The 22,351-nt window shown below is 35.9% G+C and overlaps 2 protein-coding genes and 1 long non-coding RNA gene across 4 annotated transcripts; 1 reads left to right on the forward strand and 2 right to left on the reverse strand.

The window, feature by feature from the left end:
- Positions 1 to 769: 769 nt before the first annotated feature.
- Positions 770 to 2,328, reverse strand: LOC119990524. Of its 2 annotated transcripts, none has more exons than XM_038836488.1 (2): positions 1,490 to 2,328; positions 770 to 1,361 (listed from the first exon to the last, which is right to left on the reverse strand). In XM_038836488.1, exons 1-2 carry the CDS (start codon positions 1,512 to 1,514, stop codon positions 979 to 981), a joined length of 408 nt encoding a protein of 135 aa, XP_038692416.1. In that variant the 5' UTR covers positions 1,515 to 2,328; the 3' UTR covers positions 770 to 978. The 2 variants fall into 2 exon arrangements, with proteins under 2 accessions (XP_038692416.1, XP_038692415.1); XM_038836487.1 differs by having other exon boundaries at positions 771 to 1,356; positions 1,490 to 2,326.
- A 2,630-nt stretch (positions 2,329 to 4,958) lies between these two features.
- Positions 4,959 to 8,434, reverse strand: LOC119990826 (polyol transporter 5-like). Its single transcript, XM_038836951.1, has 3 exons — positions 8,185 to 8,434; positions 7,749 to 8,095; positions 4,959 to 6,324 (listed from the first exon to the last, which is right to left on the reverse strand). The coding sequence occupies exons 1-3, from the start codon at positions 8,333 to 8,335 to the stop codon at positions 5,266 to 5,268; spliced, it is 1,557 nt and encodes a 518-aa protein (XP_038692879.1). The 5' UTR covers positions 8,336 to 8,434; the 3' UTR covers positions 4,959 to 5,265.
- Positions 8,435 to 11,559: 3,125 nt separating this feature from the next.
- On the forward strand, positions 11,560 to 12,922 carry LOC119990827. Its single transcript, XR_005466090.1, has 2 exons — positions 11,560 to 12,113; positions 12,205 to 12,922. It is a non-coding gene; the product is annotated as an uncharacterized LOC119990827 (long non-coding RNA).
- Positions 12,923 to 22,351: the final 9,429 nt, after the last annotated feature.

The following is a 22,351-nucleotide window of genomic DNA, read 5'->3' on the forward strand; positions in this document are numbered from 1 at the left end:
CCTTCGTTCCCCACTTCATTCCTCTCTAAACGCATCAAAATTATTAATACCCTATCCTCTGATAGCATCTTCTGTTTTGCCTAATTTGCGGTTGTATGGTCCTAACTTCTTGATTCAAGGTTTGTTGTGTACATGATCGAGAGCTTATGTTATTAATTCGTCTTCCAACATGTTCCTCCAACATCTTTGGCTTCTTGATTTGTCCTCTTATTGGCTTTGTTTGATTCGACTTTAATTTAAGGTTTTTGAGTTCAATTTGGGGTTTGGGGTTTGAGTTGGGAATTCGCATGGTTCAATTTGGGAGATTTGGGGATTAACAAAGTTTAATTAGGGGTTGATTTGGCTTCATTTGAATGACATTACATTGTTGCAAGTTATGTCTTAATGTGATCATGGACAACATAGGTACTTTTATGTAATGTTAGGGATGAAAAGTTTCCAATTTAAATAGTTTAGGGACATATTGTTGAGCTTATTCATAGTTTATCATATAAGATTTCTTCAATTAAGAACAGTAAGTATAGTTTTATGTCATCACACCATAGACATGAAAATCGAAAACCTTGGAGAGCAGTTATTAATGGTTATATGACTTGGTATTTGAGTTTTAGGAAATGAGTCTAAAAATTGACGTGGTTGTAACAAAACCCTTAAAGCAAGATATATGTGCACTTGGCTTCGTTGAGAACAAATATTTCTAGTTGTTTACGTTTACACCTCATGAATGAGACGATATTCTAGTACAAAAGCCGAAAGACATTTGATTTTCTTCTCTCTTTTTGTCTTGGAAAAAGGACAACATGACCCCGAGAAGTGAGAAACTTAATTCAAAAGAGTCCCAAAACCAATTACACGCAGGATTAGTATTCTCTATAGAACACCTCCTGGAAAAACACCTCAAAAGAGATGAAAAAGCATGCATACAAGACAACCCACAACACTGTGAAAGGAAAAAACACTATACAGGGCTGCAAACAACTAGGCTTGGACCATAGAATGCTGAGATAAGTCTTGCACCAAACAACCTTGTAGAAAATGTGGCGGGTCAACTAGCCAAGAATTAGCAGGATGAGCAAGAGCAAACTTGGCCAGCATATGAGCACAAAACATTAAAAGGCCGGAGCACATGATGAATCGACCACTCATCAGCCGAGTGTAAAAGAGAAATAGCTTCCTCAAGAAATCCTCTCCAACTCTGCAGATAACCTGAACCAAACTTTGTTGCATCCACAACAATTTTTGAATCCCCTTCAAGCATGATTCTCTTATATATCCCAAGACATTGCAAAATGCCCCTGCCTCAGCCTCCACTGGAGTAAGATCAACCGGCCAGCGTAACGTGGATGCAGCTAGAAACTGTCCTTGAGCATCCCGAATTAAGAAACCGAAACCAGACATTTGATTATATTGTAATTAGTCTTGGGGAGAAAAAAAGAAAGTAAACTATCATTTAGATCAATGAAAAATATATCATTTTTGTATTGGTTACCTCCTGATGGTCTACCAGGTTCCATATCTGCATTTGAAGAGAACTTGGTTAGTTATCTTCTTCATGATTCCTGCTTAAATAGTCTGCAAGAAAACTATTAGTACCTTAATTTAACATGCTCAAATTCAAAGCAATATTCATAAATATCATTAAGCCATTTTAATCTTCTACTGGTTAGGTTTTTTTCCCTTTTCAGTTTCCAGTTAAGAAATCTTTAACAGCTCGATTATCTGTTCTGATAATAAAAAAATATATGAAAATAGCTAATTTAATAACTAAAAGTTCTTCTTCAAAGGTTATGAATTTTTAAGGGTATATTTTTCTTTCTAGCTTTTATCTCTTTTTGAGATAAAGGTAGTTCTTCTTCTTCCCAAAATTATTTTTAGGAATTGCTTTTAAAAACACTTCCCTAACACTCAAATGATGGAGGCATCAATTTCAAGGATTAATCTATCCCCTCTTTAAGGAAAATAAACCTTTGAAATATCCTCTATTCTAACTTTTATTTTTTTGTAAAAGCTTTTTATTCTGTTCAGTCCATGTAAAAATAAGTTCTTTTTGTAATTTTAGAAACAATGATTTCTCTAGTTGAGATAAACCTTTAGTAAAATTTCTTCCATAGTTTAGAAGTCCAAGCAAACTTGTAAGTGTTTCTTTTCAGTTAAAGTTTCAGGAATTTTTTTTTATTTTTGTAATGATATGTTCCTACATCAAAATGTCATTTTGAGTTAAAATGATAACCAATAAAATCTCTATTCTCTCTTTTTCTACTTCTACCCTTTTTGGGTGAAAGTAAAATTTCATGAATTTGAGATTTTTCACAAATAAATTTAAGATTTTTTTTATGTTATTCTCTTATTTTAGAGAAAACTAAAATATCATTTATGTAAACAACACATAATTCTTTCATATCATTAAATAAATTATCCATCCATCCATCTCTGAAAAATCTATGAAGCAGTATTTAAATCAAATGGCATGACTTTCTATTGGTAATGTCCTCTAGGTGTATTAAAAGTAGTCAATGCTTCTTACTCTTCAGTTAATTTCTATTCGTACTAATCATGTCATCTAAATTGACGTGACTAATCTTTTTACACTAATCATATCATCTAGGATGGAGTGACTACTCAAAACACAAACACGAACGATATTTTTGGAATGAGAGTTATATAGGTATTTACTTATGTGTGGGATGCTATATTGGTAAAAAAAAAACTCCTTTTCCTTTTCTAATTTCCACTCCAAGTCCACATTCTAACCCAACTTTTATGACACGTGTAAAATGTTATGTATAGGTATCACTTAAAATGATATCTAGTATTGTGTGGTTAAGAAACTTGTTCCATTAGTTTTGTAACACGTGTTGAGTAGTTTATTTATTTTATGAACAAGAAGACAAAACATTTGCAATGAGAGAATCATGTCCAAAATAAATTTTGGTGCCATTGCGTGAATGACTGGGAGCACCGGACCACAAAATACGGAAAAGACGCAAGAAAAGGAAAAGAAGAAGACAAAAGAGTCCTTAATGTAGTACTATTTCTTACAATCTTTTAACAAATTTATAATATTTTTCTAAATTTTATTATTACTTATGAATTTAATCTTCATCCACCATTTCGATGTCCTTCCCCACAACATCTTCAAGAGGGATCCCATAATAAGCACAAAAAAATCCAAAAACAAAAAAATTATAATACCCTATACCTTATATTTTTTAGGGCGAAGCTAAAAGACATTTGATTATGTTATAACTAGTTTTGGATAAAAAAAAAAACAAAAGAAAAGAAGTACGTTATCGTTTTGATCAGTAAAAAATATATATATTGTTATCAGAAAAATGTCATAAACATCTATTTTTTGGTGTTGAAGTGACTTACATCTCTACTTTCAAGTTATTAGATCTAATCAAATGACTGAGAATAAAATTGATTTAGTATTTAGAGTTTGAAATTTAGGATTTAAAGTTTAGTATTTGATGTTTAAGGATTTGAGATTTAGAGCATAGATTTTAGGTTTGAGGATTGTTTATTCAGCTTTAATCTAAAATATTTTTAGTATTTGAGACTTAAAGGAGTGTAGATATTTATATACAACTATATTTATCAATTTTGAAATTATATATATGCAAAACATGATCCGCAAGCTAGTTTCAATATTATTATATATTTCATCAATTTTTTTTTATAAACAAGCAAACAACAAACAATTTGCAATGAGAATCATGTCCAAAATAAATGTGGTCCCTAGTGCTCTCCAGTCTGAGAAAATCTTCGGTGGTTTCGGCGCACCACGTCATCACGCTGACGTGGTGCGCATGTTCCACTGAACATTCGACATATGGCGCCACTAATTCTCAGTCAGCAAATTTTGGATGACATGGCTTTATATATATAATTTTAGATAAAAAATATTATGTGTGATATTTTCAAATTTAGAAAAAGAAAAAACATAAACACAAAACCCAGATCTCCTTGCAACGTCGTCCAACCAATCTTCCATCTTCACCAGACCGGAGACTGTTGCCGCTGAGATCGAGATCTACAGAGAGAGTCAACGACGGTACCCATTTGGAGATGACCGTAGATCTGGGCTTCTCCACAAACCCAGATCTTCTTCGTCCAACCAGAAATTCATGCCCAATTTACGAATCCATTTGGCGACTCAACTTACAAAAATTTCTCCAGATTCCTCTGTCTTGAGTCTTGACGATGCAATGGGACGGGTCTCTTGCTGGCGCTGCTGGGGTCCTTGGTGGGTCGGGTCGGGTTTGGGTATCAAGTAGGGAGATCTGCATGGTTGAAGGTAGAGAGGCTAGAGAGATCTTTGGGGACTTGAAAGTTGGTGATTAATGTGGTTAAAATGATTAATGAAAGGACTCAGAGAGAGAGGAAGAGAAACTATTAGTGGATGAAGGGATTAGGTTGATTAATGGAGATTAAAACAGCCGATTTCAACTGATGGAAATACATCTTGAGATTTATAGAAGAAGAAGGAACCAGTAGCACTGCTTTCAAGGTCATGGTAGTGAAGACTCAAGCAGGTGATGCAAGTTGTAGAGATCAAGCGGCGTCGACCATATGACAAGAGGAAGATGAAGATCTTGATTTTTCTTATTTCTTTCTTTTTTAATTTTATGATTTTTAATTTTTGCTGACTGGGTATAAAGATGCCAGGTGTCATCCATTAAGTGGAACATGCACGCTGACGTGGTGCGCAGAAACCACTGAAGATTTTCTCCTCCAGTCTTCTCTCACTCTGAGGAATGACTGACTGAGACCACAGGACCACAAAAGTAGGGTGGGGGTGGGGGTGGGGGTGGGGGTGGGGTTCAACAGTAAATAACGTACTGTCCTACTCCTGTCCAGCACCGCAGCTGACACAATTGACAAAACCCTACATATGCTACTCCATTGAAATCATAATAATAAAAGAGAGAACGACCCAAAAAAAGGAAAGCCAAAGAAGACGACAAAAGAGTCCCTCTAATATAATACTACTTTTTACATTCTTCAACAAATTTATTATATATTTTCTTTATTACTGATAAATTCATCTTCATCCACCATTTCAATGTCCTCCCCCAAACATCTTCAAGAGGGGATCCATAAGAAGCGAAAAAATTAAAAATCCACACAAAAAAAAATCATAATCTCAACGTTTGGGAACTAAAAAAGGTCACCAAACTACCCTTTACTTCCTAATTACTCAATAGAATAGACTCTGGCGGACACCTGTCTCCTCCTTCATAGTTCATACTACCCTACTTCGTACTAACTCAACAGACTCTGACGGACACCTGTCTCGTTCTTCTTCTTCTCCATTATAATGGGCCTGCACTGAACCATATTACCAAACAGCCCCTCCATGTCCTCAAGTGTCCTCCCATGCGTTTCAGGCAAACAGAAGAAGAAAAACATCCAAGACAACATTGCAATTCCCGCGAATAGAAAGAAGGCCCCACCAATCGTTATCGCTTGGTATAGGGATATAAATGTCATTGACAGCACTCCACTTGTAAATCTATTCGCTGCCACTCCCATACTCATCCCTTGCGCGCGTAGCCTCAAAGGAAATATTTCCGAACTATAAACCCACGCGATGGGTCCCAATCCCATCGAGAAGAACGCCACCACTGCTAATACCGAAGCAATTGCCAATCCGATAGCCCACGTTACTTTCTCATCGTCGATCGTGAGGCTGAAACCGAGCGCTGCAAAGGCCAAAGTCATGCCACCTACGCTACTGAGAAGCAACGGACGCCGTCCGATCTTATCAAGCATGAATGTGGAGACCAGAACGAAGATTGTCTTGGTGAATCCAACGGCTATGGTGGCGAGTAGCGTCCCATTAGTCGATGTAATACCAGCTTTTTCGAAGATACGAGGAGCATACAGTACAACCGTGTCTACACCAGACGCTTGTTGGAGGAACAGAATACCAACCCCTGCGATTACGATGTGACGAACGACGGGGGTAGGGCGGAGCAACATCTCCTTCCACACGCCCTCTCCGTGACTTTGCTTCTGGACCTGCACGATCTCGTCGTTTTGGTCTTGTGGAATACCGGCTGCTTCTTTTATATCTACTAATCTCAATTGTGCTTCTTCTACTGTATCGGATGTTTTGTCGAGAACTCGCTTTGCATCGCCGAGTCGTCCTTGCATCACCAGCCACCGCGGCGATTCCGGCATGGTGAGGACTCCTATGGCGATGAAAACAGAGGGAATCGCACCGATTCCGAGCATTAATCGCCATCCCAAGTCAAGCGGAAGATTCGAAAAGACATAGTTTGCTACATAGCCAAGACAGACTCCACTATCTATGAACACCTGTATACACGAAGTTAGCATTGATTCATAGCCAAGTAACAAGACTCCACTATCACAAAGTTTGCATTGATTCATAACCAAGTAAGACTCCGCTATTCTATGAACACCTATATACACAAAACATGGCGTTGATACGCAGCCAATTAATACTCTGCGATTAATGAACACATGTATACACAAAAGCATAATAGCATAGCCGTACAGGGATGTGGTTGCAATTCTTTCAACTAAAATTAAATATAATTTCACACAAAACTATCTCAAATCAATAATTTAAAATAAAATGTGTCATTTAGCGCATTAGGTGCTAATAGAGCAACTCCAATATTTCATTTTGTACATGTTTTTTTCCATTTTAACAAAAAACTTTTTTAAGAGATGCTACTCTAATCACATCCACTATTTTAACACCAACATAAATATTCTAATATGTTCTAACATAAAAGAAGAGTCATTAGTCTTTACTCTTTGGACAGTTCACTAGCTCAAAATCAGGTTGGGAGGACTCGCAACTCCGTTTGACAAATTAGTTAAATCAAGAGCCAATGCAAACCTCTTAAAAATAGTTATGCCAATTTCAAATGAAACTTCTAGCCTCAAAGACCAAGTACTTTACACAATAAATCTTATACACTAAATCTAAATTCTAAAAAAAAAAAAAAAAAAAAAAACACACTTTGATAAGTTCAAAGACAACGTCAAAGGACACGTCACAAGCGAAGGGAAATTAGTGCAAATAGTAATAAACGCCAAAGCCCACCCCAGGGACATGGCCCAAATCAGAACAAAATTTTTTAAAAAAATTAGGGAAGAAATTTAAAGAGAATTAAAGAAAAGATTTCATTAAATTTTTACAAAATTACTTCCTCTCAAATGAGATTATTTGAACGGGAGAGATGATTAATTAAATTATTTATAAATTAAAAACATATTTTATCCTTCCAAAAAATGCTTTAACATAAAATTAAACCAATTTTTTAATTTTTTTTCTCCCTCCAAAGATGACCGTGTAAAAAATATTCTACCTTCCTTATTCTTCACTTTTCTCCCTTACTCTTCTCTTCCCCTCTCCAAATCCTCAATCCAAACATACCCCTAAATTTTAACACTAAATTCTAATATGATACTCCTGCTTCTCCAAATTCCCCAATCCAAACATACTCTTAAATTCTAACACTAAATTCCAATATGCTACTCCTACTTTTTAGGAAAAAACCACATAATTTAACAGATTTAGGGAGGAATTATAATCAATTCAAACTAAAAGAACCCCACCATCATAACATATTTATAGGTAGCCAAGTAATATTTCACTATTAATGAACACACAAGCACTGCATCCAAAGCATTCTTAAAACTAAATGAAAGAATTTGATTTTTTGTGTGGTAACGTGGCAGATCATGAAGAGAGTTATATACCAGACCTCCGGGAATGACGTAAGGAAGCCGCGCATGGAAGCGGGAGACACCTCGGCGGTGTAGACGGGCGCAATCATGAGGGCGTAGCCGACACCGATGCCGGCGACGAAGCGGCCTACCATGAGGAAGGCGTAGTTAGTTGCAAACCCCATGAGTAGAGCCCCAACGAAGAAGATAGCGCCGGCCATAACTATGGTGTAGCGGCGACCGATCCAGTCGGAGGTTCTGCCGGCCAAGGCGGAGCCAATTAAACAGTAGACGCTAATGCAACCGATGAGGATTTCTACTTCTGTGTCGTTGATCTTGAGGTCCTCTTTGATGTAGATAGAAGCTCCAGTCATCACTCCGATATCTACAACAATGAAATTTGTTCAGATCTACAACTACTCAAGAACGGACAACAAAATTAACAAAAACGGTACCGTTTTAGAGGCAACTGACCATAACCAAGCAGGACCGAAGTCATGGAAGCCAGTAGCGCACAAGCAAGAGCATACTTGTTTCGTTTTGGCTTCTTCAGAGGGTCAAAATCTGCAAGTGTTCTGTCTTGTACGCTAGAAACGGCATCGTTTAGTGCATCTGCACCACCCATCTTATGGAACGAGCGAGAGAGAGAGAGAGAGAGAGAGAAAGTTCACAGTAAATAAATGAAAAGGCAAAAAGCAATCAATCTTCCCTTGGGGTTTCTGTTCTGTGAGGAGGCGTATGGGGGTTGTTGTGGGTTGCTTAAATAGACAGAAAATTTCCTTTTGAGCGTAATTCTTTAATTTTTTTAATTATTTAATATTAGGTTTTTTGCTTTATATCAGAACCGTAGAATCATGTGATGTGGGGGATGGTACTTTTTAACTTTAACCCAAAGGAAATTACGTAATTAAATTGACCATTTAGGTATCATATCATGTGCGGCTCTGCTTTACAATTAAATGTGCAACTTGTGTCCACAAGTTTTGTAAGAGGACGTAAATGGGCCCAAAGTTCATTCATAAAGAGGGCCCATGATATCACCGTATCATTGTCCCTACAATCCATGAAAGTCGAAAAACATTATTTACACCCAATTTTTTACTAAATACACCTTATTTTAATATATTTTTAAAGTGTTAATAGGGTGTATTTAGTAAAAAATGGGGTGCAAATAATGTTCATCAAGTTTAAAGAATGCAATATGAATTTTTATGAGACCGCTAAAATATCAACACTCTCTATATATTTGACAGGTGTTACTTATTATTTTTAGAAATGAACATTTGATTCTTGTTTAATCATATATCATAAATATAAAATTAAATTCGTTGACCAAATTCATGTACCATAAATATTAATGTATGACTAAGGAAAACAAGATATAACATTTTAGTAAGTTATAAATAAATAAAATTAATTTCATTGACCATATTCATGTATCATAAATATAAAATTAAATTCGTTGACCAAATTCATGTACCATAAAGATTAATGTATGACTAAGGCAAACAAGATAAATATAACATTTTAGTAAGTTTTATTTTTATTTGTCAGACAAATATCATAAATAAATAAATAAATAAAATTAATTTCATTGACAATATTCATGTATCATAAAGATTAATGTATCACATTTCTCAAGATGAATATAAAAGATAAATTCAAAATTAAGGTATGAATAAAAATTAACAAGTTTTATTTGTTTACACATTTTCATAAATGTATTGTAAATAAAAACAAAGTTCATTTGATCAAATTCATGTATCATAAATATTAATGTATATATCAAATTAATCAAGATGAATATAAAATATACATCCACCTTAGAATGAGACAAGGGTCATGTACACATTTATGACTTTTAATGGGTTGAGTCACCTATGAAAGTACTAGGGCTGTTACTGGTATGGTAAATTATCCATTGGTATACCATTACCGATCAATTGGTTACCGAAAATAGCAGAAGATTGGTATACCGTTACCAATTGTTCGGTACGGTAAATTTACCGATAATTTCGGTAACGGTAACGGTAAGCAAAGTTCAAAACCGATAAATTTCCCGATTACCGACATATATATTAAATATATATTAATATTATTTTTAGTTTTAGTTTTATTTAATTATGACCATTAGATTGATCTAATTTAATCTAGACCATTGATTATTTTTAGGGTTATCATTTATATATCACTCGTAACAATTTCATTAACTTTAAAGCAACGTTTGCTACATAACAAAATTCTTTGTTGGTATTGATTACTTGCTTTTCTTCTCTCTTTCCATTATGGTCTTTTATCTTTATTTATCTTGTTTCTTCTAGCTTTCCTGCTATGGAGTTTAAAACACTTCGGATACTAAAAATATTAGAAATTAATGAAATGAAAGATTTTCCATTATAGATTGTTGGAATAAAGTTATGTGAATTCTCCTTTCTTTTTTTCTCCGATTGATAGGTATTTTCTCTTATTCACATGTAGCACAATGATCCTTCTCATTAATCTATCATTTTTATTATTGGTATTGTAGGCAAGATGAAAGTGTTGTAGTTTCATACAATGACTATTAAGCACAATGCTACTTATGCTTTTTTTTCTTTTCTTTTTTAAATAGGTTTAAGAATTGGTAAATTTACCAATTACCGACTTACCATTACCGATCGATCGGTTATACCGACCATCGGTATACCGACTCTTCCGGTAACGGTAACGGTAACATTTTTTGAGTTATCGAAAAAATTGGTATGGTAACAATATTCCGTGTTTGGTAACGGTAACCGTACCAATAACAGCCTTATATGAAACTATACATAGGGCTCTTGATCTCTTTCTTCAGTAAAACAAATTTGATAGCAATTCTATCATTCACAACAATTATTAAAACGAGTAAGGAAAAAGAAAATGAAGTACCTACTTTTCACATGTTTGAAACTGGATCTTAGGAGAATAAAGGCACAAAAAAGGATATCAAAATCGGGTCTTATTGTGAAAAGAAAAATATAGTACAGAATACACCATGCTACAAAATATAGATAATAATTATTGTGTATTATTCTTGCTTTGCGGTTTTGCTGAGCCGTGCACTCTTGTATTTTCAACCGACAAATATATATATATATATATATATATATATATATATATTGATTAATCATTGTTTGAATATTCAACTTATGTGATCAATAATATTCTCTCTTTTAACGTGAAATTCAAAGATGTTGGAGATAAATGTCCACGCCAATTCCATCACGTTGTCTTGCCGCATCCGCGAAGATGCAGCTTACGCAAAAGTCAAAAAAAAAAAAATAGTAAAGGTTAGGCAGATATTGGTAATATTTATGCATGGAATGAAAGTAAGAATTCTAAGTTTGGGCTTCTTTTGATGAATTATGCTGGTGTTTCCCGCAGGGTGGGTGCGTGCGTGCACCAAAATAATCAAAATTGGTTGTTGGGAGGTCAATTAGTACATATGTTTCCTTCCTTGGAATTAATCCCTTTTGCGTTCATTAAGGAGAAAAGGAGTTGGTCCAGTTGGTGTAACAACTTGAGTGTTGTTCAAATTAATGGGTTAGCACTTGCACCATGGGATTCCACCTACGACACAAAATGAATTCTAAACGTTGAATTAATTTTTCGACACAAAAAAAAAAGAAAAAAAAACGTAATTAGTTGGACGCATAATATGATTCTAGATTTTGGTTATAATTTGGCTGACTAGCTATCCTAAATTTTCAAATGAATTGTCAGCAATTTGTCATCATTCAATTGGAAACAAAATCCAATTTATTTAAATTTGACTTTTCTTTTTAAGCTTTCAATAGTCCAACTTCGGATCCGAGATATATGTTGGCCAACTCATAGGTATTTTTAATTGATTTGTGATGAGGTTCAAAACTCTCATTCGGTCTTGATGACATATCAGGTGATCGAACTGTTGTCAGAAAATATCTTCTCGAGTTCATCGAGGTGACTTGCACAGAATAACACATAAGCTAAGGAGCTCCAAGGGTGAGCTCGGGGGAACCCCTCCAATATTCAAGTCAGTAAGCTATCAATTTAGGGAGTGCTCGGAGTTCTCTCTCTCAAGTAGCAACTATGAGTGCAGAGTTCGTAATTGTTTACCTGGAGCTGGAGATCTCCCTTTATATGAATTGGAGAAATTTTGGTAAGAAATATCTCTACCATCCTAATTCTTAATTAGGCGGATTTTGAGGAGTGTGAATCTCATCTTGACTTCTTTCCTAAGTGGAGTCAGTCTTCTTTAGGACTCTTGCTGTTTGGTTATCAAGGGGATTCCGAGGGTGGCAAGCAAGATGATTGCGTGGATCCTCACTCCAGAGGATAACGAGCATCTTTCCATGATGTCTGTTACTGAGAAGATTTTGTAACTCATTGTTGCAACAATGAATGTATCTTCTTATCAATGCTTTTGTGTCCTCGGTATTTTTATATTAAAATTTTCTCCATATAGGTGCTCAACATCCTTTCCTTTATCCCCAGCCATCAGAAAGTTTATGTTCGAGGTGGCTGCTTTGAAGCACAAGCGAAACACTAAGGATCGGGTGGCTCAGCTTGAGGACATGGCGAAGGTGTCTGATCGGGATACCGAGAAGAAATCAAGAAGGCTTTAGCGATGGCTTCGACAAGGGATATTAGGCAGGCATTGAGGATTTCAGGAGCTGGAAGGAGTTCAGGTTTGTCATTCGAGAAGAAGGACTTTTTTACTTGGTGAGCTTCTACTAAGAAGGCGAGGAGAACTATGATCCAAATATGCCTCAACCAGAATTTGCTTAATGAGACCTGCCCTACTCTGGAGGGAAAAATATGATCTTGCGAAGTCAAGGGAGGAGATCATGGAGTTTCATCGTCTAGCCTGAGAAGAGGCCAAAAGAGCATATGAGAAATCCGAAGAAGAGGATTTCGAGGAGGATGAGGTGGACCTCACTCATTCTCCTCCTATGAATCCTTCCCCTGTTCGTTCCTCAATTATTGTTTTGGATGGGATAGGTGAGGATGAGGCTCCTCGAGTTCCTGAGGATAATGTTTCTTTTGTTCAATCCCCAACTCCTTCTATTGAAGTCCTTACTGATCTCCCACCGATCATGTGCCTATAGAGAATGAGGTTAACTCTAACAGATTCCTTGTACTTTCATCTTTTAAACAATGATGTACCATTTTCTCTTTCAATAAATAAAATTTGATCTCTTCAGTTGTCCTATACTTGAATTTTATTTTTACAAGCATTCAATCGAAGGATTATGCATACCGAACATATAAATATTTTCTCAACCACCTCTCATAGAACATTTTAAGAAATCTTTCTAAGTGTAAACCGAACATGCTAATTGGCGAATACTGAACATGTCTATGTTGCTCGATCACCAACATATAAAAACTTGTAAGAAAATTTTTTGTGTTGGTTTTGGCCAAGACCGAGTATGTCTATACTGCTTGGTCATACCATTAAAAAGTTGGAAATTTTTCTATGGGTATTGGACGAGGACCATGCACGTTTATGCTTTTACTCCTTCTAATGTGCCTTTCCTTTATTTTGACTTTCTCTTCAGCTAGTCACCAAACTCCTGGGTTTAGTTACTTTTAAGATGTCGAATTATTCCCAAGTGTTATACCAAACTTGAGGTTTGGTGTGTCATTTAGAAATTTTTAAGTCTCTAAGTGTTTGCTAAGAGCAATCCTTGATCTGGATTATATGAGGCTTTAGCTCGCTCATTTTTTACTTGAAATTCATTTAAAGTGTTTGTACCCAGGGAGCGGGTGTATGTTTTGGCAATTGCCCACCCTCTTTTTTGTTACCATAGGTTTTTTTAGGCTTTTTCTAATTTTTGCACACACTGAATTATAATTTTTGCCCGCCCAAATCTATGGCCAAACCTTTCCCAACTCAACCCTACCTTTCTCCTCTTCTCTTCTCCCTCTCGTAAGTTTGTTCATAACTGTAGTTATCAAAAATCGTATAGCCCCGATGGGCCACTTAGTAAAAAACTCAAGTTTGAAGTACCCACTTCGCAGGCCCAACTGGCACCTAGGCCCATGCTAAGGCCCAAATGAATTCCTCGAAACTCTGTTTACAAAAATCACGGTCGAGTAACTGTGAACAGTGACCCTGACGCCACATCTGACAATAGTGGCTAACGTTACGTCTGATACCTACTTTATTGTATGCAGGACGTCATTGTTTGACGAGATTTCCTATCTTCTTAGTGGCTCCAAAACGATGGAGGCGCAGAGGCACCTAGCCGACACACAAATGTCTTCCTCCCGGAAAGCATATCCAATCCAGTTCACACCTGCATACTTGGACCTGACAGGTATGTATCTCCAGGAATGATCTTTCAGCCATATGATATCAATTAATTTTGTTGCCCACTTCGATCTTCCACTCCAACACGTGTCCAATCCCCATCATATGTCCTTATACTCCCATCTTACTTTTAGTCTACCAACCCTAACACATCTGTTATGCTTGACTTTACATATTTATACTCTGGGTTTTACCATAAAGGGCAGGGATTGGTCACACGAATTTCGAGACAACCCTCACTCTGATACAAAGACCTTTCTCCTACCTTGGAGAAGGGGATTCGAACACTGAAAAACTAGAGTCATACATTTTCGACCCTTCACGAAATATTCAACCAAAAACACTCCAGCCTTCGTCGGTCGTTCATCTCTGATCGTCACTAACTTGAAAGTTGGAGCCTCCACTATTGGGCACCCCCTCAATCCGATCCAGAAGCTTTTACGGTTGTTCTTGTTGTGATACTTGCAGGATTTAAAGGTACAGACGAGTCTCCACGTAATCGAAGTTGACTCTTCAACGATTGTAGAAATTACACCTATAATTTGGCGCTCTAGATAGGGGGCCATTTGTAGTCATTTGATCGAAAATCTTTACAACAGTTACAACCATGACCATTTCTGGTGAAGTTATGACGAAGCAATTGATGGAATTTATGGTAGCAATGAAAGAAGAACTATCCAAAAGTAGGGAAGAGACGTAGTTGAACAACACTCGTTTGGAAGTCATAGCGATTTGGCCAACTCTCCAGTTTCATTCTCCCCGGCTTTTAATATTCCTTGAAGAATCTACATACACCAAGTCACACAATCAACTTGAGATAGCCTAAAATACAATTACAAGAAATGCATTAAGAAGAATGAGAAACAATGAGCAACGGAGAAGTCGAACTGCCCTGACAACGGCATCGCGTCCAGCTTCCTTGCATCCTCTAGGAAAATAAACCCCCTGATACCAGCCAGTGGCAAGACTGGCATAATAGTCATAGATATCGATCTTGGAACCCTCCACACTATCTTAACTATCTCAACATCAACTGTATCCATCCGGAGTTGGGGTCAGGAACTCACTTCCCCCCATAGACCGACTTCGCCTTCACCTATTTTCTCCTGGGAACCTTTCCAAATCTTTCTTTACATGCACCTCTTCCAGTGAGTCGGCTCCCAACCCATTATTTGTAGTGTTATCTCCAACAACACTTGATTTAAAAACCTCATCGTTAAGATAAACCTCCTTTTCATCGAGTTCTTCACGATCTCCATGCGCAATCTCGATTGGTGATTCATCAGCAACTTCGGAGTTAGGCATAGTAAATCTCGTCTCATTGGTGTGAGCTATCCTTCTGATCAGTGGAATCGCATCCTCCACATCTTCATTAGTCTCCTCGTCCAGAACTATTGGAACAGATACAATAGGGGCAAAGATAAAAGAAACGCCTTCACGACCCCTAGGCATGGTCAAGATGGCATCGTGCATGAGATTTTTAGGAGCGCCTCTCCCGACACCCACCTTTTGAGCCGCCACCTCATGCTTAGACTTCTTTCGGACTTCTATGGCTTTTCCTTTTCATTTCTCAAAAGGATCCTCTTTGTTATTCTTTCTGAGTTCTGCGGTGTCCCTAACTGCCTTGCTTTTCTACTCTCTTCATCTCTCTTAGCCTTGGCAGCCTCTGTTGCACGTTTTGCCGTGACAAACCTTTTGCTACCAGAGAGCCCCTGGCCACTCTCCAAGAGTGAAGCATCCTGGACCAATGCATTATACAAATCGTCCATGACAACCACATCGGTGAGCACATTGTTCAACATCTCGTCACCTGTCAAAACAGGAAAACCAGGAAAGACAACTAGAGATAAACATACAAGACACAATAGCGAGTTGCAATTTATGAACTTTCTTGTATATCTCCACAGGACTGACCTCTCCAAGTTATATTATGTCAAAATGTTCTTACATGACCTCTTATACTTCCCCAAACTGTAAAATGCGTTCACTCTTTTGGCCACCTCCGTACACTGCCAAGAAAAAACATATAAGATTCAATAACACCAGTTGATAAATTCACTAAGTCAGAACTTACTGTCGACTTCTAGCCAATTAAAATTCAGGTCTCCGTGATGCCCATAGACTAGGCCGCCCCTGGCAAAGAAATACTTGTTCTTCGAACCATCGCTGTGGTCATTGGAGATCGTCTCCAGAATCAGATCTTATTTTCCTCTACTGCGCACTAGGGTATACCTACCAGGCCCACTCGATTTGACATATTACTCTAGCGCCAATTCCCTTATACCAAACTCCACTCCTTCTATTTCCGCCAAGCATTGTATACTCAGTATAATTCTAAGACTATTGGGCATCCATTAGTTGGGTGAGATTATCCATACCCTACAAGCATCCACAAGCAAGGCTGGAATTGGGTATCTAAGTCCTAACTTAAACATGAAAACATAAAAGGAAGACCATCCTAGAACTTCATGGTCGACACCCTCCGTATCAGCCCTAGGTCTAATCTCAATAGACTTATGAATCTTATACGTCTCCCTCAAATAGGCCATATCACTCAATGTCAGAATTTCAATTCCTTCGGCCACAAGGGCCCGGTGATGTGATCGTTCCTCTCTACCTTACCAGTAGTCCCGCTCCATAACTCCGCCTCCCTAACAGACTTCTTCAAGGAAATGTCAACCTCTACTTCTTCTCCCTCATTACCATCACCTCTATTATCCCCTCCTCCATCACCGGCCTCCTGTGCCTCTGACCAGGACCATGAAAAGCTTACACTAGGCTCCTTTTCACCCTCCGAGCCACTGACAAAAGGCCTACCACTTCCAACTCTATCCTCACTCCCGGATTCCCCATCACTTGGTCGGGCCATACTAAAATTGGAATCTAATGTAAAAGGAACAAGAATTACTTTCGAGTAATCACTCTTAGAAATGGCTTCACCCCTCACAACACTTATTAAAACCCCAGTAAGCTCTATGTAGCAACGAATATGTTTTTCAATAAAGCAAAGTACCAACCATATTCTGGACTCTAGTCTAAAAGACGCATGAAATAATACGAGTTAAGTGACATGACTCTCCAAAGAAAACCCTAATCATTACTTTTCACGATTCATGAAATGTTTCACCCAAGGACGGTTAACCCCAGTTTCAAATACATAGAATAAACACTATTAACATTCAATGCTCGCCATTTTACCTTTACACGTGGAACGAAAACCCATGGCCTTTTTACCTTCATTAAGAGTGTACTCAATCTGACAAATGGGACCCCAAATTAACAACATGACGAAATTCGATGCATTGGCCTGAATTCCCGATTATTATATAAACACTGCCAAAACATGTTCCCGGCTCTTTAAAATTTACCAATCTAATACTTAATTAAGGCACATCACTTGGTTATCACTCAATCACATTAATGTTAATATTCAATTACATTATTACTTAGTTATAATATTGCTACATGCTTGTTTGGAAAGATAACATTACTCTCATTTCTTAGTAGGGGTCTATGACGGTAACAAAGCTATACACACCTCTTCAGGCTACATTGAGCTCTTTAGCTACACATGCCTCTTCAGACTGCATTAAGTTCTTCAGCTACACACGCCTCTTCAGGCAACATTTATCTGATAGTCTTTCGTTTTGGCAAGTACTACATAGCATGCGCCACAGGTCCCACTGTAATACAATTTAAAGTTAATAAAAAAATTTATTTTAATTTTTAAAAATAATAAATATGTAATATTCATCCTAACGAATCCAACTGTATAATTTTTGTTTGAAACAAAAATCATATTCAACATGAAAAACGCATAGCAATTTTAAATCGTCGGATATAAACTCAAAACATTTGATGTCTCGATCACGATGAATTTGATTTTTGTTTCGAACAAATAATATGTGGTTTGGGTTCGTTGGACCGAATCCTACACATTTATGATTTTTGTGCTCCAAAAGAGCTACAACGGGGCTTATTGTAGTTTTTACTACAGTAGACCCCCGACACCCCCATAATTGGAGGCTTATGAAAAAGGTTCAAACCCTCTTGGTTTGATGATTTCTCAATTGGTTAGAGTATAATATAAAGAAAGATGATGTCTTTTGTCTTTGTTGTTATCTTTTCAAATAAGAAATTGGAGATCAAGAGGGTGGTGATTCTTTTGAGCAATCCAATTCCCGTTTGAATCTTTCATATGTCTCCTATCAGATGCAAAGCAATGAAGGAACACTAGAGCATGCACAATCCTGAAAAATCTGATACCAAGAGAGCATACAAGGCAAGGGCTTGATTGCTACTCAAAGACAAACAGGTAATATGGATTATCAAACTCGACCACAAAGACATCGAGATTACAAAAGCATTATGATCATCTCACCAGAAAAATCAAGCAAGGGCTGCTACTCAAAGACGAGAAACTGATCAAGAGCCCCAGCTTAACAGAAGAAAAATCAGGCGTCTTATTTGTTTACATAAATCTCTTCAAAGATCACAACATTCGAAGGAGATAGGGGTAGAGCAAGCATATAATGATTATATTAGGGTTAGAGAGTTTGATTTAAAGTAATTGTATTGAGCATGAAATGTGGATGCAAAGAGTAAATAGGTTTTAAGCTAATTTCATTTAACAACATTTTGATAAACTTAAATATTCTAAAAAATGTGTTAGTAGTGAGTCAAAATTCATGTGAAATAACAGTTCTCTTAAAAATAATATCTTATAGTTAAAATTGGATTATGACTCATTCGATGCATTGAATTTATAATATTTAATTAATTATTTTTTAATTAACTTAGGAGTATCCAAAAAATATACATGTCAAAAGTAAAAAAATAAAAAGTTGTATATTAAGAAATCCACTTTTATGGAGAATATAGCTTAATACATTTGCCTCTGTCATATTACACAATAATGATTATAAAATGGTGGGGACTATTTGCACTCCCCATTTTCTCATTCACACCCCAAAACCCATAAAAAAAACCCTAGGCTGTTAACACCCCAGCGTGTCAAATTGAGACTCATTCCCTCCTCCCCTCTTTTCTTCACTCTCTCTGTTTCGTCTCTCACCTCTACCTCTCTGTTTTGTTGACGTTGATGGGCGACGACGATTACCACATCAATCAGGACAACATTTGTTGCGCCGAGTTCTTGGGTGTTTGGGAGAGGAGAGCTGGTTATGGATTCAAGAGAGATCTCCAAGCGGTATCTCAAGTCAGATTTTGTGGTTGATCTTGCTGTCGCACTTCCATTCCTCAGGTTTATTTCTGTTCTTTTTCATAATTTGTTATAACTGATTTTATGGTTTGTGTAATCTTTAATTGAATCAATTCTTAAGAGAGGAGACAATCATCTGTTGAATTTCTATTGAGTGAATAATGTATGTATTTTCATTTGCTGAATTTCTATTGAGGTTGTTAAATGTCTTGTGACTGGCTAATTTTCAATTCCATGGGAGCTCAGGTTCTTATTACTTCTTACCTTGTAGATTGTCATCTGGCTAGTGATTCCAGCCACAGAAAATTCAAGATCTGATCATGCTAACAACACTCTGGCTCTCATGCTAACAACAGTTTATTTTTTGACAAGAAACCTATATGGGGTGTGTTTGGTTTTTTTTGAAAAAATATCAAAATGGAGTGTATTCAGACTAGACCATATTTTAATGGGGTTTTTTAATTTTGGGATGGGAATGGAAAAATTGGGAGTGCAAATAGTCTCCCGCTTATAAAATAGGGTATACATCAAAGTTCCTTTCAAGAATTCAAGTTCCCATCAATTTTGGCATACCTATAAAATAAAATAAAAAACTTTTGCTTTTCCTTTCTACACATATTTTAGATTTTAGTAACAATTTGGTTCCAAATCAAATCATCGTACCCAATTTTGCCTACACTGGACCGGTATTTGCGGTTATGGAATTATATAGTGACAATAACTTTCAACCGATAAATATATGTCTATATATATACATTATTTTGACTAATCATTTATTCAAGAGAAATTTTATTCACAAAATTTGACTTTATAAGTTTACAACAATTTATACTAAATTAATAATAATTAACCCTAAAATACCCTTATCTTAGAATTTCGAGTTTAGAAAGTACTAGGTTTGTGTATTTAGAAGGAAATTGTGAAATATAATTACTGAAAAGAAATCTTTATTTGAAGTTCGAAGTCTTAATTTGAACATAAAGTGTAGTTGTTTCTTCTGTGTGTCTCCACAGTGAATGGAAACCATGGCAGCTCACCTTAAACCCAAGTTTCATTCTACTATTGTTACTTTGACATTATATTCAATTATTTGTTTCTTGAAGTACCAATAGGAGTCCAACCTTTTTGTCCTTCTCAATCTTGTATACAATTTAATACGGTCTTTGTTGTTCAGTAGTTTAGACTTGACTGATACATTCTTGATTCTATTCCCCAATCCTTCCCTTCACCATCATTTCATTCTCAGCTTGATTGATGCATTTTCAAGATAAGGACTACGTTTTTTTGTGAACGTACTAAACTTGATTTGTATTATTTATGTGTTAAATCGGGTAATTGATGTCCTATAAGAATAATGATTGAGACCCTCAAAATACCCTCATTTAATGTGGAGTGTTAGATGTGAAGTGGGTCCTAAATGTGTGTTTTTAATCAATGGTTATTTTAATGTCGCATAGATTTGAGAGACTTTTGGGGGTCTCTAGCATTGTCCAAATCGGGATGTTTGTGTTGATTATTGATAACAAAATCGGGACGGTCGTGTTGATTATTGAGAACAAATTAGGAATGGTTGCGTTGATTTATTTTTATTTAAGGGTATTTTAGACATTTCATATAAGGACATAGATGTAAATAAAAAAATTCTAAAAAATGTGTAAACTTAACAACTTTTGATGGTGTAAATAAATTTTGTCTTGATTCAATATTAAACTTATATGATCAATAATCTTTCGTTTGGCATGAAATTTACAGATGCTGATCAGCATTTAACCTGAATATATGAATATCTTGCATGCCACTAATTAACCATGAAATTAAAAAGGCGAAAAAAAAAAAGAAAAAAACAAAGCACATGCGCATGGGCCCACATAAGTATAAAAAAACTTGGTGGTTTGTGTAATTGGGACTCCGTTGGGGCCTCCTGTAATTTTATTATAGATTTTGTTGTAATGTCTTTTTTGGACAACAAAAATTTTTATTTTTATTTTTAAAAATCATAAAGGTGTAGTGTTTTTCATGACGAATCCAATGATTTATTTTTTGTTCGAAATAAAATCAATTTCAACATAATAAAATACATAATAATTCTAGACCATCGAATATAAAAACTCAAAATATTCAATGTTGTGATTGCGATGAATTTAATTTTTATTTTAAATAAAAAATATATCGTTGGATTCGATAGGATGAATATTACACATTTATGATTTTTAAAAATAAAAAAAAAAATTTACTGTCCAAAAAATGCACTACAGTGGACCTGCAGGCCCCGGCCGGTCGGGGGAGGCCGACCATGATGTGAAATTTGAGCTGAAACTATGTGGGTGGCACTTTCTTCTGTTAATTTAATAGTTAAAATATCCAATATCCAATTGTTTTTATGCACGTGTTTGGTTTGCATATATAAAAAGATTTGTAGGCAAATAAAAATAACAGGAAAAAAAATTCGCTAGATAACCTTCGCAGTTTGACTAGTAATTATCACAATATAGCATTATTTTATTTTATTCAAAATTCTGTTCATTCGATTATATATATGATGCATCACTTTCTTTGCATTGGCAATTTGGGTGGGTCTTTTCTCAACAAAAAATAATAATAATAATAATCATCATCATCATCATGATGGTTTACCAAGAAAAAAGAAGACCTCATGAAAGGACAATATATACTGTTTTAATTATATATATATATTGTATAATTTTCTGAAGTGCTTGGTTATCAACTTATCATGGATAAGCATGACTAACTTTTGGACTCTAGATAATCAGCAAAATTAGTGTTAAACGTGATAAGTGCAAATCATATATATATATATATATGAAAAAAAGAAAGAAAGAAGAAGGTGCTTAGGTGCATTGCATGTTGTTGTGTGTATATATATATATATATATATATATATATATATATATATATATATATATATATATATATATATATATTCGTTTTAGATAGCAACATTTGTTGACTAATTAATGTCCTTTAGAGAGAAATTTAAACAAGTAATAGTTTATTAAATGACTAATTAATCCATCCTTCAAAACCACGTTACACACTTTAATTCCTTCACGCAATTACAACATTAGTAGAAAAATGTTGCCATT

This window comes from Tripterygium wilfordii, chromosome 22 (assembly GCF_013401445.1).
Source record: "Tripterygium wilfordii isolate XIE 37 chromosome 22, ASM1340144v1, whole genome shotgun sequence".
Taxonomy (NCBI): Eukaryota; Viridiplantae; Streptophyta; class Magnoliopsida; order Celastrales; family Celastraceae; genus Tripterygium; species Tripterygium wilfordii.

Coding starts and splice junctions, on each gene's coding strand:
- LOC119990826 (XM_038836951.1), bottom strand. CDS start 8,335: ATGGGTGGTGCAGATGCACTAAACGATGCCGTTTCTAGCGTACAAGAC. Junction 8,096..8,184: donor TTCGGTCCTGCTTGGTTATG/GTCAGTTGCCTC, acceptor TCATTGTTGTAG/ATATCGGAGTGATGACTGGA. Junction 6,325..7,748: donor TCCTTACGTCATTCCCGGAG/GTCTGGTATATA, acceptor TCGTGTATACAG/GTGTTCATAGATAGTGGAGT.
- LOC119990524 (XM_038836487.1), bottom strand. CDS start 1,522: ATGCAGATATGGAACCTGGTAGACCATCAGGAG. Junction 1,357..1,489: donor ACCTGGTAGACCATCAGGAG/GTAACCAATACA, acceptor GCTCAAGGACAG/TTTCTAGCTGCATCCACGTT.